Consider the following 15,696-nt stretch of genomic DNA (forward strand, 5'->3'; position numbering starts at 1 on the left):
TGATTATTCTCAGAACCTTCCCATGGAGTGGAAAGAAGAAATATCAAAGATTGCCAGCCCCGTGGAGACCTACTGTCCCTCCTGGAGTGAACAGCATGGCTTCGTGAGACAAAAAGGGGTAAACTCAGCATGCTGAGGTGATAAGCAGAAAACAAATTATTGCTACTTTTACAATTATGCTAGTGAAGGTTTTAGAAAGTATAGAAAAAAGCATATTACTTACGTCTGCTTGCACTGGTCTCTGAGAAACTAGATTCATTTTGGTCTGGGTGAACATTTCTATTTCTAGTGGAATCTTCTCGGCTGTTTCCATATCGTTCTTTCCATTCCTGACCCAAAAAACAAAATCAACAAAATACACCCCATCAGCGATATGAACAAAGTTACTTACTCGGATCATATCTGGAATCCTCTGAAATTCTAGATCCATTATCTTGGGATATTCACCCTCACACAATAAACTAGAGGAGCAGTAACTTTATACATTAGGTGTTACTGAGTACAGGCTGTGAGATTGTGTGCCTGTGTCTTCTTCAATTTAAAAAATTTTAATCAGAATGTGCCCTTTCATTCTAAAATATATTTTACTAGCAATTGTTCCCACCCAATAGTTTTTTAAAAGTAAGTACACTGGATCCTCGCTAGAAGGCAGGATTCGGGATCCATGCGCAGTACTGCGTTATAGCCAGGACCGCGTTATCATGACTGCCAACGAAAGTTACTAAATTTGGGATCCATGGCTGTGACAGCGTTATAAGCGAATTTGCACTATATAGACACGAGTTCTAGCGAGGGTCCGCTGTATCATAGTTATACTAATTTCGTATTAAATCTATTCATACAAAATATGCTCAATATCTCTATAGTCAATGCAGTAGAAATGAGATGCCACCTGTTGGTAGGATAATACAATAGCCACACAGTCATATGATGCTTACAGTAAAAGTTCTTGTAAACTCTAATATGAAAATATTACAGTGACATCAGCGGTTCTCAAACTGTGGGTCGGGACCTGAAAGTGGATTGCGACCCCGTTTTAATGGGGTTGCCAGGGCTGGCATTAGACTTTCTGGGGATAAAAGCTCAAGCTTGAGCCCCACTGCCCAGGGCTGAAGCCGAAGCCTCAGGGCTTCAGCCCTGGGTGGTAGGGCTCACTTCACAGGCCCCCCACCTGGGTCTATAGGCCTTGGGCTTTGGTTCCCTCCCCCTCCTGGGGTCATGTAGTATTTTTGTTGTCAGAAGGGGGTTGTGGTGAAATGAAGTTTGAAAACCCCTGGTTTATGTAAAAGAGAGGCAGGATCGGATTCAATTTCTATTAAAACCAATTGGACACTATTTAATTACATTCAATATGGCTCAAAGTCAGCTCAGTGGTTCCAGATCCTGAGCTGGCGTAAACTGGCATAATTCCATTGAAGACAATATACCCATTTACAACAGAGCAAGATCTTCAGTTCTAGTCTGCAGAATAAAAACTACCCAACCTTTCTGAACCATTAATTGAAAATGGTCTGGAAAGACCAAAATGTTTCATGTCAATTTAAGTTCAGTGACAATGTAACACATACACACATGAAGAAAACATGTAAAATTAAGTGCTGCAGATTTGCAATAAACCAGATTCTATTTTTAATTCATGTTGAATTAAAAAAATAAAGTTCTATAGTGTTTGGGCTTGAAAAGCATGCCATAGGTACTAATTCATTTCCTGTAGACTACAATAATGAATTGACTGGAGGGGGATAGACTATTTTGACATATTTCTTCTGGGATTATGACTTTATATGCCAAATTCCACACTAGTGTTATAATGGAATGAAAACCAAGGTCCTAATGGAAAGTTGTAATACATACCAACATACAGTACATAGAAAATTAGTATAATACTTTCTAAAATATTCTCATACCCTTCTTCTATTTTCACCTTCTTCCTGCCTTTGCCGTTTTCTTTTCTCTAGAAAAGGAACCATATTTGTATTTAAACTACAGAGTAATAAAAACCATCAGTGATTATACAACAGTTAAAGCACCAAGGATTAAAAAGGCACTGGAATAAAATTATACCAATACTCTTAAAAGGATTAAATTTAATCAAAACCAATACATTCTTCACGAAGGGGCTCACCTGAGGAAAAACACTGAAGTTTTAAATTAACTACTTGCCTACTTTTATAAATTTGAATGAAGCTTAATATGAACTTCCCCAATATTTAACAACATGGCGTATCAACAGATGGGGCATGGAAGAAGAATGAATCAATCTAAAATTATAACGATGTGCCAGATAGAAGGATCTCTGTCAAAGAGAAACTAAAATGTTACCTAAAATACACAAGGGTTTTGTTTTTGTTTGAAGGCCTGGCAGTTCTAAAAATGAACTAATGGGACAATGACAATCAATATTCAGCTCTGTAAACTTAATGATGGGATGTTTAAGGGTCCTTTCAAAAGAGATTCTTTGTAAAATGCATGGTGTCATAATTGCTTGCTTAAGGGTGGCGGTGTATGCACCTTTCCAATAAAAATTGAGTACAAGTAACTTCATTTTATACTTTATGATTGATATAAAGTCTTTACGTAACTTATTAAAAACCGATTACACATTACTATAGCACCTTCCAGCTGAGGATTTCAGCTTTATAAATCTTAACTAATTAAGAATCACAGTGGCCCTGAAATACCCCGAAGGGTATCACAAACTGGGATCTCATGTGAAAAACTTCACTTCTACACTACCCCTTACCACCAAGTTGGGGCATTAGTTCAGTGTGGATTCCAAGAGAAGACTATGGCCTACTGAATCACAAACACCGGTTCCTGCAGCATCTAAGGTTTCCTTAGACTCTCTTTCAGGTACTGATGAAGCCCTATAGTGTGCAAATTGTGAGAGGTGTGGGATTTAAACCAATATGACATTTAGTTTATAAAATGATCCTTGCAATTTTAGATTTTGGGTCTAAGTACTAAAAAGCCATAAACAATATTCAGTTTTATCACAAAATTTTAGATACATTGATTTTACCCATATTACCTCTTCTGATTAACTCCTTTCCTTCATCAATGAAGTCAGAGGTCATTTCATTGTCTCCCATGAACTGCTGGAACCCCAGCAGATTCAAACAACGAGTTCCTAAGCTGGCAAAAACAAAAAGGATAAAAGAAAAAAGTTTTAATTCATAAAAATGAAGTTGAAACTAACTGCACTGCAGCATGCAAAGCTAGCTATCCCCAAAATGCAGGGAGAAGAGCTTACCATACTGGCAACTTACATTTTAAAAAGGACATAATTTATTTTGCTGAGCAAGCAAGATGAAAATTCAGAGCACTAAGGAGGTACTTAGACTGAGATTGTGAATGAAAGGCATGCATCACCCCACAAAAGTCCTTTCAATTATGTTAAATCAGAAATACAGCAGAATGGAAGCATGCTTACAATTTATTAGAAGTGTTCCCTCCTATCACTACTGCAAGTAACTTAAAAGAAGAAATGCACCTGCTTGCAGTAATCTCACAAGTACCAAAATTATAGCTGCTGTGTCAAATCTTTGATACTACTGTAAAAACACTGAGGATTTCCCCTCTGTGTAGATGATAAGTAATGGAGGATGAGTTACTATAGAGGAGCCTATGTAAACTCACTTCTGGCTTCCAGTGCAGGAGTCATGCCCCAGGTATCCTTATGCCACAGTGACCTCTGGCTGCTAATACAGCCTCATGGAGTCATGGGCAACCACATGAGAAGGCTGCTCTAACTTTTATTGGGGAATGGTCTGACCCTGGAATCAGGAGGCCTGAAACCATCTTTGTGTTCTCTCCATGGTGACAACTGTTGTTCTTTTCTCAGAGAGAATATCTGCTTGTTTTTAAGTAGATTTAACAGTTTATTCATGGTGTGAAAAACTTTTTAATGTAACTTTTGCACTTTCAGACTGCTGAGCTCTGGCGAATGGTTCAACATTTTATTGAATCATTCAGCTTTTTAAGAATTAAAAAAAAATGTATTCCTATCTAAAAGCTGCAGATTCTAAAATGCTAAACTGACTTACAGTCTCATTTTTAATAGTTTGAGTTAACATGATGCTGCGGGGGAGTGGGGGGGGGTGGGGAGGAGCAGAGAAAGAATGTCTTACATTTTGAAATCAGTGCTAAGTAAATTATAAATGCAAAGGATTACAGATCTGCCAATTACTCACCTGAAGTAAGTGGCAATACAGAGAATGACAACCAGCATGGGATAATATATATAAAACCCATCTGCAATGACGGACAACACTCTCATGGAGCCCATTATCTGAAGAGAAAAATACTGATTAGTACAAAGATAAGACAGTTGCATCCATTCTTTTTGTTTCTGTCTAGAATTTACCACCTTCGCACCCATAGGACCCAGTCACAATACAATAAGTTATCCATTCTCTAAATATCTACATAACTCTATTTGTAATAACTAATTTGTAATGAATGTTGACAAATGAAAAATGAGTTAATCAATTTTGGGATGTTTTCTACATTTTCAAATATATTGATTTCAATTACAACACAGAATACAAAGTGTACTGTGCTCACTTTATATTATTTTTGAATACAAATCTTTACACTGTAAAAACAAAAAAAAATAGTATATTTCAATTCACCTAATACAACAGAGGTGTGCAAACTATGGCCCGTGGGCCACATCCGGCCCACGGGACTGTCCTGCCCGGTCCCTGAGCTCCGGGCCAGGGAGGCTCGCCCCTGGGCCCTCCCCCACTGACCCCCTTCACTGCCCCACCGCCGCGTGGGCAGCGCTCTGGGCGGCAGCGTGTCTAGCTCTGGCTGGGTGGCGCGGCTGCCAGACATGCTGCTTTGAGCAGCATGGTAAGGGGGCTGGGGGGTTGGATAAGGGGCAGGGGGTCCCGGGGAGCAGTTGGGGCAGGAGTCCCTGGAAGGGGCGGTTGCATGGGGCAGAGGTTCGGGGGGGCCGGGGAGTCAGGGGATGGGGAACAGGGAGTGGTTGGATAGGGCAGAGGTTCTGGGGGGTGGGGGCATGGGACAGGGGGCTTAGATAGGGGGTGGTGTCCCGGGGGGGCGGTTAGGGGCAGGGGTCCCGGGAAGGGGCGGACAGGGAACAAGGAGCAAGAGGGGTTGGATGGATGGGGAGTTCTGAGGGGGGCAGTCAGGGGGCGGGAAGTGGGAGGGGCCAGGCTGTTTGGGGAAGCACAGCCTTCCTTACCCAGCCCTCCATAAAGTTTTGCACCCCGATGTGGCCCTCGGGCCAAAAAGTTTGCCCACCCCTGTAATACAAGTACTGTAGTGCAATCTCTTTATCATGAAAGTTGAACTTAAAAATGTAGAATTATGTACAAAAAAATAACTGCATTCATAAATAAAACAATGTAAAACTTTAGCGCCTACAAGTCCACTCAGTCCTACTTCAGCCAATCGCTCAGACAAACAAGTTTGATTACAATTTGCAGGAGATAATGCTGCCTGCTTCTTATTTATGATGTCACCTGAAATTGAGAACAGGTGTTCGCATGGCACTTTTGTAGCCAGCAGTATCTCTGTAAATGTGAACAAACTTGTTTCTCTTAGTGATTGGCTGAACAAGAAGTAGGATTGAGTGGACTTGTAGGCTCTGAAGTTTTACATTGTTTTGTTTTTGAGTGCAGTTATGTAACAAAAAAAAAATCTACATTTGTAAGTTACTATAGTGCAATCTCTATCATGAAAGTGTACTTGTATGAGGTGAATTGAAAAAATATTATTTCTTTTGTTTGTCGTTTTTTCCGTGCAAATATTTGTAATAAAAATAATATAACTGAGCACCATACACTTTTTCTTCTGTGTTGTAATAGAAATCAATACATTTGAAAACGTAGAAAAAATCCAAAAATATTGAATAAATTTCAATTGGTATTCTATTGTTTAACAATGCGATTAATTGCAATTAATTTTTTTTAAATCACAGTAATTTTTTTTTTTAGTTAATCGCATCAGTTAACTGTGATTAACAGACAGCCCTACTGTGCAACTGATTTTAATGCAGCTGAGATTTAATTGCATTTATTGTATGATTCATTATTTTAGGGCACATACAGCCATGGTTAGAAATCTTGTCTTCAATCTAAATCAATAAATAAACTACGCCCACAAGATTATAGTCTACCACCAAAATGATAATTCTACCAATGTCAAACCACTGATTGCTTAACAAAAACCAGATTTACTATCTTCATTCTCAACTTATATTTGCTACTGATATCTACAAATTTGGAGTCCATGTGCAAAAACAAATATCACTTGGAAGTTACAAGTAAGTTGCACTCATTTAGCTCAGCACAGCACACACTATTCAGAGAGTCAAACTGAGTACAAGCCTGCCAGTGATAATGATAAGAAGGGACAATGAGTATCTTGACCTTGCCCAATGAATAAGTCTGGAGAACAGTTTCTATTACTCCTGGGGGAATTCTGTGCCACTGCATGTGCACAGAATTCATGTCCCCCACAGATTTCTTTGTTTCCCTGCAGAAAAAATGACTTCTGACAGGGAAGCAAAGGGAAGCTGCAAAACTGGTCATACGCCTCTGCCCAGCTGTGTGGGTGCATCATTTTGGGCGCCTAAAACAGCTAGTGGAGAGGTAAATCACCGCAGGGTACACCCTGCCCCTGAACCATCCTGACGAACCCTCTATACCAGGATCCCCAGCACACTAAGCCCCAATCAGCTGCAACCAGACCCCCAACTCACCAAGCCCCATTCCCCCAGCACCCAGGCCACCCCGGTAAGTCACACACACCCAGACCCCACTCCCCCTCTGAACCCCAACCACCTTCACCTGGACCCCCTGCAAAATCCCATTCCCCCTGCACTTGGAAACCCCCAATGAATCCCTGTGCATCCAGATTCCCCCACGCACCCGGAACCCCCACCAAACTGCCCTCACCCAGACCCCTCTCACTCCACACCTGGATCCCCTCACCCTAAGCCCTTCCTCACTTGGATCCTGCTGGGCTGAGCCTGCATGTCCCACACCAAAATCGGGGGCCAGGGCTGGGCGTGCATGCATGCCTCTGTCCCTCTTGCTTGCTATCTTGGCGTACGTGGCACAGGGCCCCGGGGTGTATCTGGGGAGGGCCAGCTCCTGTGCTGTGTCAGGGCTGGGTGCAGTCTCACCACCAAATCCATGTGCAGGGTATCTCCACATTTATTGACAAATGAAATATGTAGAACTTTAAAATATTGGGCACAGAATTATTTTTTTTGGCACAGAATTCTCTCAGGAGTTATTAATTCTATCCTGCTTTAATACTGAGTAAGCAACAAAATGAAGAACTATGTTTATACAGTAAACATTTCATTTCATAACTGTTTTTCTGACTGTTAAGCTATATTGCATCAAGATAAATTCTCTCTATACTTACTGACGTATATGCAGTTGCCTGAGTGTTTTTGTGAGAGATGGATGAATCCATGTGAGTCAAACCCAAGAAATTCAGACACAATGGTGGAGTTAAACGGCAGAATAACCTGTATAAATTTAACAGTTAGCAGCTTTTAAGCAATTTCCCCCCTTAATAAAATAAAATCTAAAGAATAATATCACAACTAGATATGAAGTGGCTTTTAAAAGATGAAATGCTGAATAAATTACACCTATCTGATCATCAAGGGTTATATCTGAAACACTATTGATTTAAAATTAATTTATTATTTAAAAAGAGGCAGTCCCAGAAACAATCTATATATACACACCCACAAAATATATGGTGTACTTACATGCCACTGAAAAGGAGACTATATGCATCAGTCTGATGGTGTGAAGCTAAATAATAATAATTAAATACACGAATCCTGAAGACAGTTGAGTAAACACAGATACTTAAGAAGAAGATGGTAAGGAAGCAAGCCATCTAGAAACAAAATATTCATTTTTTACTATTTCTTTCAAATTTATAATTATATCAGAATAACTCCTGCAATACTAGCCTATAGCAACAAAAGACTTAGGGCAAAATTGTTTATTTCTATTGTGTCATGGAATTACAACATAACTAATGCATAAATTTAGCCTATACAGGCCTATATACAATGCTGTCAATGTACTGCATACAAGATGTACTTAAATAAATACAGCAATGAAATCATATTGTTTAAAAACAAACATGTTAGCTCCACTAAGTTGCAAAAGTATGAAGTGTATTTTCAAACAGCTAAGAAGGATTTAAAAGGGCTCCTTTCCTATTTCCACAGTGTAAAATAAAGCATGTTATAGGCTGCATTTACTGATATAGTTGCAGTTAAATCGGGTAACTGCAATTAGACAATGGTGATGAGTTGAACAAACAAAGAAATAGATTAATACTACACTACCATAAGTAGCTTGGAAGCTCTTCCTTGACTTATACAGGACCCTCTAATAATAAAATAGGCATTTTAAAGTTCATGTATTTTTGTCTGCATATGTTGGGCTCATTTCCTATGAGGTATGTCTCTCAAGTAATTCACAGCTCCTAAGACTACGGACTTGCCGTTTGGTGGCAGTTTGGTATATTCAGAGCAAATATTGCACACATGAGAACCTTGAAAAAGAAACTAGCCCAGATGATAAGAGAATGAGGAGTCCCATATACCATGCCAACAACCCATGTCTACATAACTAGATCAAGTTACTCCAGTTTTATGTTCCTGCAGATGACTGAATTGGGTCAGACTCCACCGGTTATAATAGAGTGGTGCACAGAAGAGGAGACACTGCCACCAAATTAGTCTTAGTACCTGGGTAGCTTACAGAGCTTCTGTGGTTCAGTAGTCAGAGGTTAATTTTTCATAGATAATAGATTACAAGGGCTAAGTTTAATAAACTTGGTCTCTTTCATTACTGTAGGAACTAAAATCTGTACAATAAGATTATTAAATGAACATTCCAAACTGACCTCTATGTAAATATAGTTGTACGTTCTTTCTGCCAATTGTATGAAGACAGCAAACAAGGACAGAACAGGTTCAGTGCTGAAAAACGTGCACTCTGACCACACAACAATTACAGAGAATGTGGCCAAAACAATAGCAAGAATTCTGTAAAACCATGGTCGAAGGAGACATTCCCAGTACCATTCTGGAAAAAAACCCAATAAATAGCAGATTAATACAATTTATATAAGAAATAGGGAGAGATGGAAATTTTCAAAATAGTATTGTTGAGGCACGGTGCCAACTGACATGGCTAGCTGAAAAGAATCCTATCTCAAGCATAATTGCACTAAGAGTGGAATCTGTGGAGATAGTAATCTAAGAACTCATTGATTTTGTGATGCCTGTAACTTTGTCTCAGGCGTAAATTATTATTTCTGAAACAATGCAACAAATATATAGAAAAAGGCAATTTCACGTTTAAAAATAAAGTATGCATACATGTATAAACTTTGGGCTGGTAACAGGAAGAACTACTCCATCCAAAAAATAAACAAAAACAAAGATTCTGTGGTTTACATTGCTTATAGGAATTAGACAGTATATTTGGAGCAATGACTGATTTTCAGTTTTTCAATTAAGATGGTTGAATATTAAATATTCAACTGTGAAGATACTCTCTGTGCATAAGATGTATGCTTCAATATATGTTAGCATAATTATAACTCATGTCTTTGCTAGTTTAGCTAGTGCTTCCCACAACTCACAGCCCCAGACTTGGGGAGCCTGTGTCTGGGCCAACAAAGGAAAGAAAACCTTGGGTTCCTTTAATGACTGCAGTGCACTCCACCTTTCTTCTCATCTCCTCCTCATGGGCTTGGAGAGGTGAAATGGGAGGTACTCCTTAGCTGACTGGCTGATCAGAATGCTGCCAAAGAAGACTACTGGCTCCTGCCACCCAAGGGGAGGGCTTATTAACCCTTCCTCTTGCTTGAGGAACTATTCTTCATCCAGGAGCAGCAGCTCCTCCCTTTGGAATAAGAGTAAGACTGGGTTTTTGCCCCTTGTTGTGGGCATCATGCTAGTCACCTTTTTGACAGTAGGAAGACATTTTCCCCAAATTGCCAGATTGGCCTGGTATGGGGTTTTTTGCCTCTCTCTCCACAGCTCAGGGACCTAGAGAGTAGGTTAGGTTATTTAATTAATGTTGTTGCACTTTGGCAGGTTCACAATGCATCATTCTATAGTGGGTTAGTTCCCTGATAAACTGGAAATGGAAGCTGGATTACGAGAAGGCATCTCCTAAAGAAGGAGCAGAATGGGGCTGGGGTTCCAACTGTCTGGTACAGCGAGAAAACAACATCTTTTCCTCATACCCTCAACTGTTTTAGGAGAGGACGGTGGAAGAGTCACAGCAATGGTACTGGGCCAACTTAAAGGTATGGAGAGCTGAAGGCAGCCCTCTCTAAGGTGTTACAGATTATGGAAGGCAGGATGACCTGCACTGAATGAGTTATTGCTGGATAATTTTCTAGTTGTGTTGCTTGCTAATGTTGCAAATTGTTTTTGTTCCTATAGTGTCCAGGAAAAATCTTTTGGAATTTCTGTGGAGGTGGCCATTATGTTGTATCTAAGTGTTCTTAATTTGCCTTCACGTTAAGTTTATTATCAGAAATACAACTGCTTTTTGGCAACTGGGGGAGGGAGCGTGTCTATTCCATCACACAAGCACAAAGGGATGTATATTTGCCTATTGCTACTAGTATACATGAATATTACTCACACAGGAGAAAAAATGCCATGCTCTCTACAGGAAAGCATGAGTTATAGTCATTTAGGTACTCAACATTTGTATGACAACACCTACCAACAGCTGGTGTATAGAAATATCGGGTAATTCTGTTTTCAGGTTCTTGGAACTGAAAAGTATGAACAAACTGACGAGTTGTACTGGTTTCATTTTTCGCCACATCCTCCAAGTAGAATGCTTGTTCTAAAAGAATTCGCCACTGCACCTGCGTACGACGGTGTCTCTGAACTGAATAAATTACCTATAGTAAACAAACCCCAAAGTTTCAGTTACAGAATGCTTGCTCCAAGAAATAGGAGAAAATTGTTAAACTCCACACTGACTGCTCACCACCTCATATAGGTGTATTTTGAGCTGAGTTAAACTGTGTTAAGGGTTGAGTTAAAACCAATTTGGAGCTGAATGGGTGTGAACATAAGAGAGCTGTAAGAGACAGTTAAGAGGCCACACCTAAAACAAAGCCTAAAAGAGTCTGCCCTGAAACTAGGATCATGTGGGCAGAGGGTTCTAATGGGTGTTGTTTTGACCAGGTCTGTCTGTGGGTGTGGAAAAGACTAGCTGGAGAAGGGCAGATAAGAAACTGAGATCTGGATTACACTAAAAAGTTAAGTTGATCTAAGTCAACTTGCATTGACCTAGTTGTGCATGTCTCTACTCTTATACAAGGAGTCCACGGACTTACGATGCCCGACTTACATCGGACGCCACTTACGCTGCTTTTCAATTGACTGCCCGTTTCGCCCTTACGATGCTCGATTTGCATAAAGTTCACTTGAAATCACTCCCTGGTTGTGTTATACTGGTATGGAGCTGGAAGGGGTCACTTCTGATTGGCTTTGAGGCAGCAGGGTAGCTTGTTGCCGGGTAGTTGTTGCTGCTTATTTTTGATTGGCTGAGCCCGGGGCCGGGAGCCAATCAGAAAGCTTGAACACTGATTGGCGGAGGCTTAGCAAGTGTGCCGTTCTCCCTGGCTTTCAGGGCCTGTGTTGCCGGCATTCTGAGCAGCATATGCGAGTTTATATGTTTATTTGAATTCTGTTTACAAAATACAGTGTACAGTAAATACACTGATATTGCAACATTAGTCATCTATAATTCAGTTAATACAAAAAACTGGGTTATTGTGGTGAAAATAGTGTGTCAAGCCTTGGTTCAGGAATCAATCCCCTCTTCATACCATTGATTCCTATGGGAAAGCGGTTTTGACTTAATTCGTTCCTCAGAATTGCGTTGTGTGTCCTAAGTCCAAGGACTCCCTGTATTTGTCTTCTGCAACCATATGCACCCCATTACAGCAACTCAATAGCATCACCACCTCCCCGAGCAATGCAGAGGCCTGGTTGACCTACTTAGGTCAATGCACTGTGAGTGTAGATACTGCATCAACTGTGTTGACCCTAATAGTCCTCCAGCAGTTGTCCCACGATGCCCCTACTGCTGCAACAGTGGCCAATCCTGTCACAATTTTGAACTCCACTGCCCAAGGTTAGAGAAACCAGAAGCCACATTCCGCCCCCCCCACTTTAAAACCCCTACAGTCTTTCTGAAATGATTTTTCCTGACTGACTAGCTTGATGAGCACACCCACTAGCTCACTTTTGCAAGCATCTGACCCTGCTGGCTCCAAGCATGCATATAGACTACCAGATGAACTCCTGCCTGAAGCAGGAAAGAAGTCACAGAGCATCTCAGCATGTGAGAAGAGACTGTGCAAACCCAGCTAAGAAACAGCCAAAGAAATATAGACATCTATGTGCAGATTGCACAGGGGATGCTGAAATGGGGGCAGAGCGTGGATGGAAGTGGTGTCATGGGAAAGTGAAGAAACTCCAGTAGGCAAACCAGAAGGCAAGGGATGCAAACAACAAATCTGGTACTTCCACAGACCTGCTTCTTCTATGATGAAGAACATGCCATACTTGGAGGAGAGCCCACTAGCCTCCTGCCTATGACTGGATACTTTGTGGGACCCTGAGACAGAGACCCCCAAGGCACATGTTGAGGTGGAGGGATGGTGGCAGCGATGAAGAGGGGGACTGAAACCATGTGGTGAGTCAGGAGTTATCAAACTCCACTGAACTCAAGCCAGCCCCACCTGGTGAGTGCAGCTGAGCCCTGGTAACCATGAACATACACTATGCCTTGTAAGAATTTTTTACCTTTTTGTTTCCCAAAAATCTCATCTCCCTTCCTCCCTTGGCTGCCCACCTGCCCTTCTTCCCCATTTAAAAATGGTGCCCATCCCATCTGCAAGTATAAAGAACAAACACTGACTTTTGATGGCTTACTTGTAATATGTTAGAAAAAAAAATTATTCTCTAACATTTTACTAATAAGTAGCATAATAGTCTAAATACACAATCCACATCCAATCACTGTCCTGCGCTCAGAGAGGTAAAAGAACAAGGCAGAGGTGGTGTCTGCACTTCCATTCTTTGGTTTGTTGGGCTGGACAGGGGACCACATGTGTTAGGATATACATATTCAGGCCTGTCTGTAAAGGCCTATACTCTAAGAATTTAGGTGTATTCTTATCACTTGGCTAGTGATAGAGGTATAAAAGAAAGAATCAAAATCACTGTCTGCTGGTGTAAGGGCCTTCTCTTACTGTGACAGTCTGAGGCCCTGTTCTTAGGCTAAAGCCTTTGGCTAAGCAGCAGAGGCAGCCATAAGCTGGGAAGCGAACAGTCACATCCTCACATTCCAAACTAGTCACACTGAAATAAGGTGCTATTCGGCTGTTAGGAATACAATCCTGTCCTGATAGTTCCTATCACCTCCAGAGAAAGGGAAGTGCCTAGAAAATGTAAAAGGAAACTTAGTTTGATAGCATCCTGTCTGGCAAGAACTCACTTATCAATAGCTGGGATGTGAAATCCTCACTTCTGTGTTGTCTTGTCATTGTAGTTCCCACTTTGCTATTGTTTGTCTGTATAATCTCTGTCTGGTTCTGTGATTGTTATAATTAATTTTGCTGGGTGTAAACTAATTAAGGTGGTGGGATATAATTGGTTACATAATCATGTTACAATATGTTAGGATTGGTTAGTTAAATTTCAGGAAAATGATTGGTTAAGGTATAGCTAAGCAGAACTCAAGTTTTACTATATAATCTGTAGTCAATGAGGAAGTGAGTGGGTGTGGGTGTGGGTGGGCATGGGCATGTGGGTAAGGGAGATGGGAACAGGGAATGGGGGTAAGGAAGTTAGAATCATGTTTGGCTAAGGGTAGGAATGGGAACAGGGACACAGGTGTAAGGCTCTGTGGTGTCAGAGCTGGGAAGGAGGATACTAAGGAAGGAAACTGGAATCATGCTTGCTGGAAGTTCACCCCAATAAACATCGAATTGTTTGCACCTTTGGACTTCGGGTATTGTTGCTCTCTGTTCATGCGAGAAGGACCAGGGAAGTAAGTGGGTGAAGGAATAAGCCCTCTAACAACATGGAATACTTTGGTTATCTGAACAAGAATGTCCCTTTTATCCTTGAGTGATCTTGATGAAACTTTCATGGAGATACTCTGGAATAGTCTCCCAAACATTTCAAGGCATTGTAGTTTGTTTCTTCCCCTGCAATAGGACACTTTCCCACACCACTCTGCAATGAGTTGCACTGCCACCATTACAGTAAATAGGCTAGCAGCATATGGGCCTGGGCTGGCTTCAGAACACCAGTTGAAGATTGTCTCTCTGTGTATTGGTCACCCCCCAGGAGGGAGATATCAGCCAAAATCACCACTGCCTGCAAAGATATTGGCAATATTCACCACACTTTCCCTCTATAGCATCTAAAACATTCTATGCAACAGTACACCCTCTTCCTTCAGGGCCTGCTCACCATGGTTTGACCTACAGAGCGGTGCGGTAATAAGGCACTCCAAAACTACAGTGACAATTGGCATTTCTTTTTAAAGGTATTTAGAGGAATAATGTAAGGGAGTGTTGAGACTTATCTTTCCCTTTCTGTTGCGACTGTAAATCTTAAAAGGTACCTGCTCTAATCAAAAGCCCTCTGGTGTGGTGGCTTGAGAGATGCTCCCTCCACCCCCGCTGAACATCTGACCTTATCAAGAGGAGAAAGAAGTGGACTAGGAGGATATGTTCTGTGAGATCCTCCAGTCCTCTACGGCTACTGGCAATGAAAAAAGGGGTTGGAAGGAGCCATATGGCCATGGAGAAGGACCAAGAATGAAGAGATCAGTTGCTTCAAGAGAGGCAAAAGGTCTGAAAGGTGCATTGAAAAGTGTACCAGGATATCAAGGGTTTGCTAAGCAACTCAGATGTTGCAGAGCATTATCAATCTACATGTCCAAAGACCCCAGACTCAGCAGCCTTTCTAATCCCTGGTCACTCCTCTACACACACACACACACACCCCTACCTCTCTCCCCCACCCTCCACACACTTCATAACAGATTGCAGCATGGTATGAACCCTTACCGCTACCACTCCATGCCAGAGGAAAAACGAGGAGAATCGTAACCATACATATAACAATGTGTGAAAACCACAAGATCAGCCACAATGCACTACATATTTCGTAACATGACAAACATACATTTTTAATATGTAAATGTAAACGTTTATTGTTTATCTGGATTTTTACAGTACCGGTTACCCTGTTACAGCGCTGATAAAATGTCTTTACCTTGTGTTTTTGCACTTTAATTTTGTTTCCTGTTTCTTTGCACATAATAAGGTTCTATTTTTGGAAACTCAATATATTTGTTAACTTCCAAGCACAACTGCTGCATTACAGAATTCATAATGGGAGTCAGTAACTCACCATACACTCAAAGGCACACTAGTTCATAAAAGCATCACATAATACTGGCGTGGCTGACTGCTAAAATAGACTCTTAAAGCCTCCCTGAGCTGACTACATGGTTGGCATTTCTAATAGCCATTGTGTCTGGCTATTCAAATTCAGCAGACAAACAGTCCACCTCACCCCTCCACCCTTCCGGCAGCCTTTTTTCCTTTGCCTCTCAG

General features: G+C 41.1%; 1 protein-coding gene across 3 annotated transcripts in view; it reads right to left on the bottom strand.

Moving 5' to 3' along the window:
• The window catches only part of LMBRD2 (LMBR1 domain containing 2), a 56,579-nt gene that overhangs the window by 9,245 nt on the left and 31,638 nt on the right, over nt 1–15,696 (bottom strand). For all 3 annotated transcript variants that reach the window (XM_073343755.2, XM_073343754.2, XM_073343756.1), the window contains 8 exons: nt 10,764–10,947; nt 8,920–9,101; nt 7,763–7,896; nt 7,408–7,513; nt 4,194–4,291; nt 3,032–3,135; nt 1,908–1,954; nt 224–329 (listed from right to left, as the gene is read on the bottom strand). In XM_073343755.2, coding sequence (XP_073199856.1) covers nt 224–329; nt 1,908–1,954; nt 3,032–3,135; nt 4,194–4,291; nt 7,408–7,513; nt 7,763–7,896; nt 8,920–9,101; nt 10,764–10,947 — 961 coding nt within the window. The remainder of the gene's footprint in view (nt 1–223; nt 330–1,907; nt 1,955–3,031; nt 3,136–4,193; nt 4,292–7,407; nt 7,514–7,762; nt 7,897–8,919; nt 9,102–10,763; nt 10,948–15,696) is intronic.

The sequence above is a fragment of the Lepidochelys kempii genome, chromosome 5 (genome assembly GCF_965140285.1).
Source record: "Lepidochelys kempii isolate rLepKem1 chromosome 5, rLepKem1.hap1, whole genome shotgun sequence".
In the NCBI taxonomy this organism is placed as follows: domain Eukaryota; kingdom Metazoa; phylum Chordata; order Testudines; family Cheloniidae; genus Lepidochelys; species Lepidochelys kempii.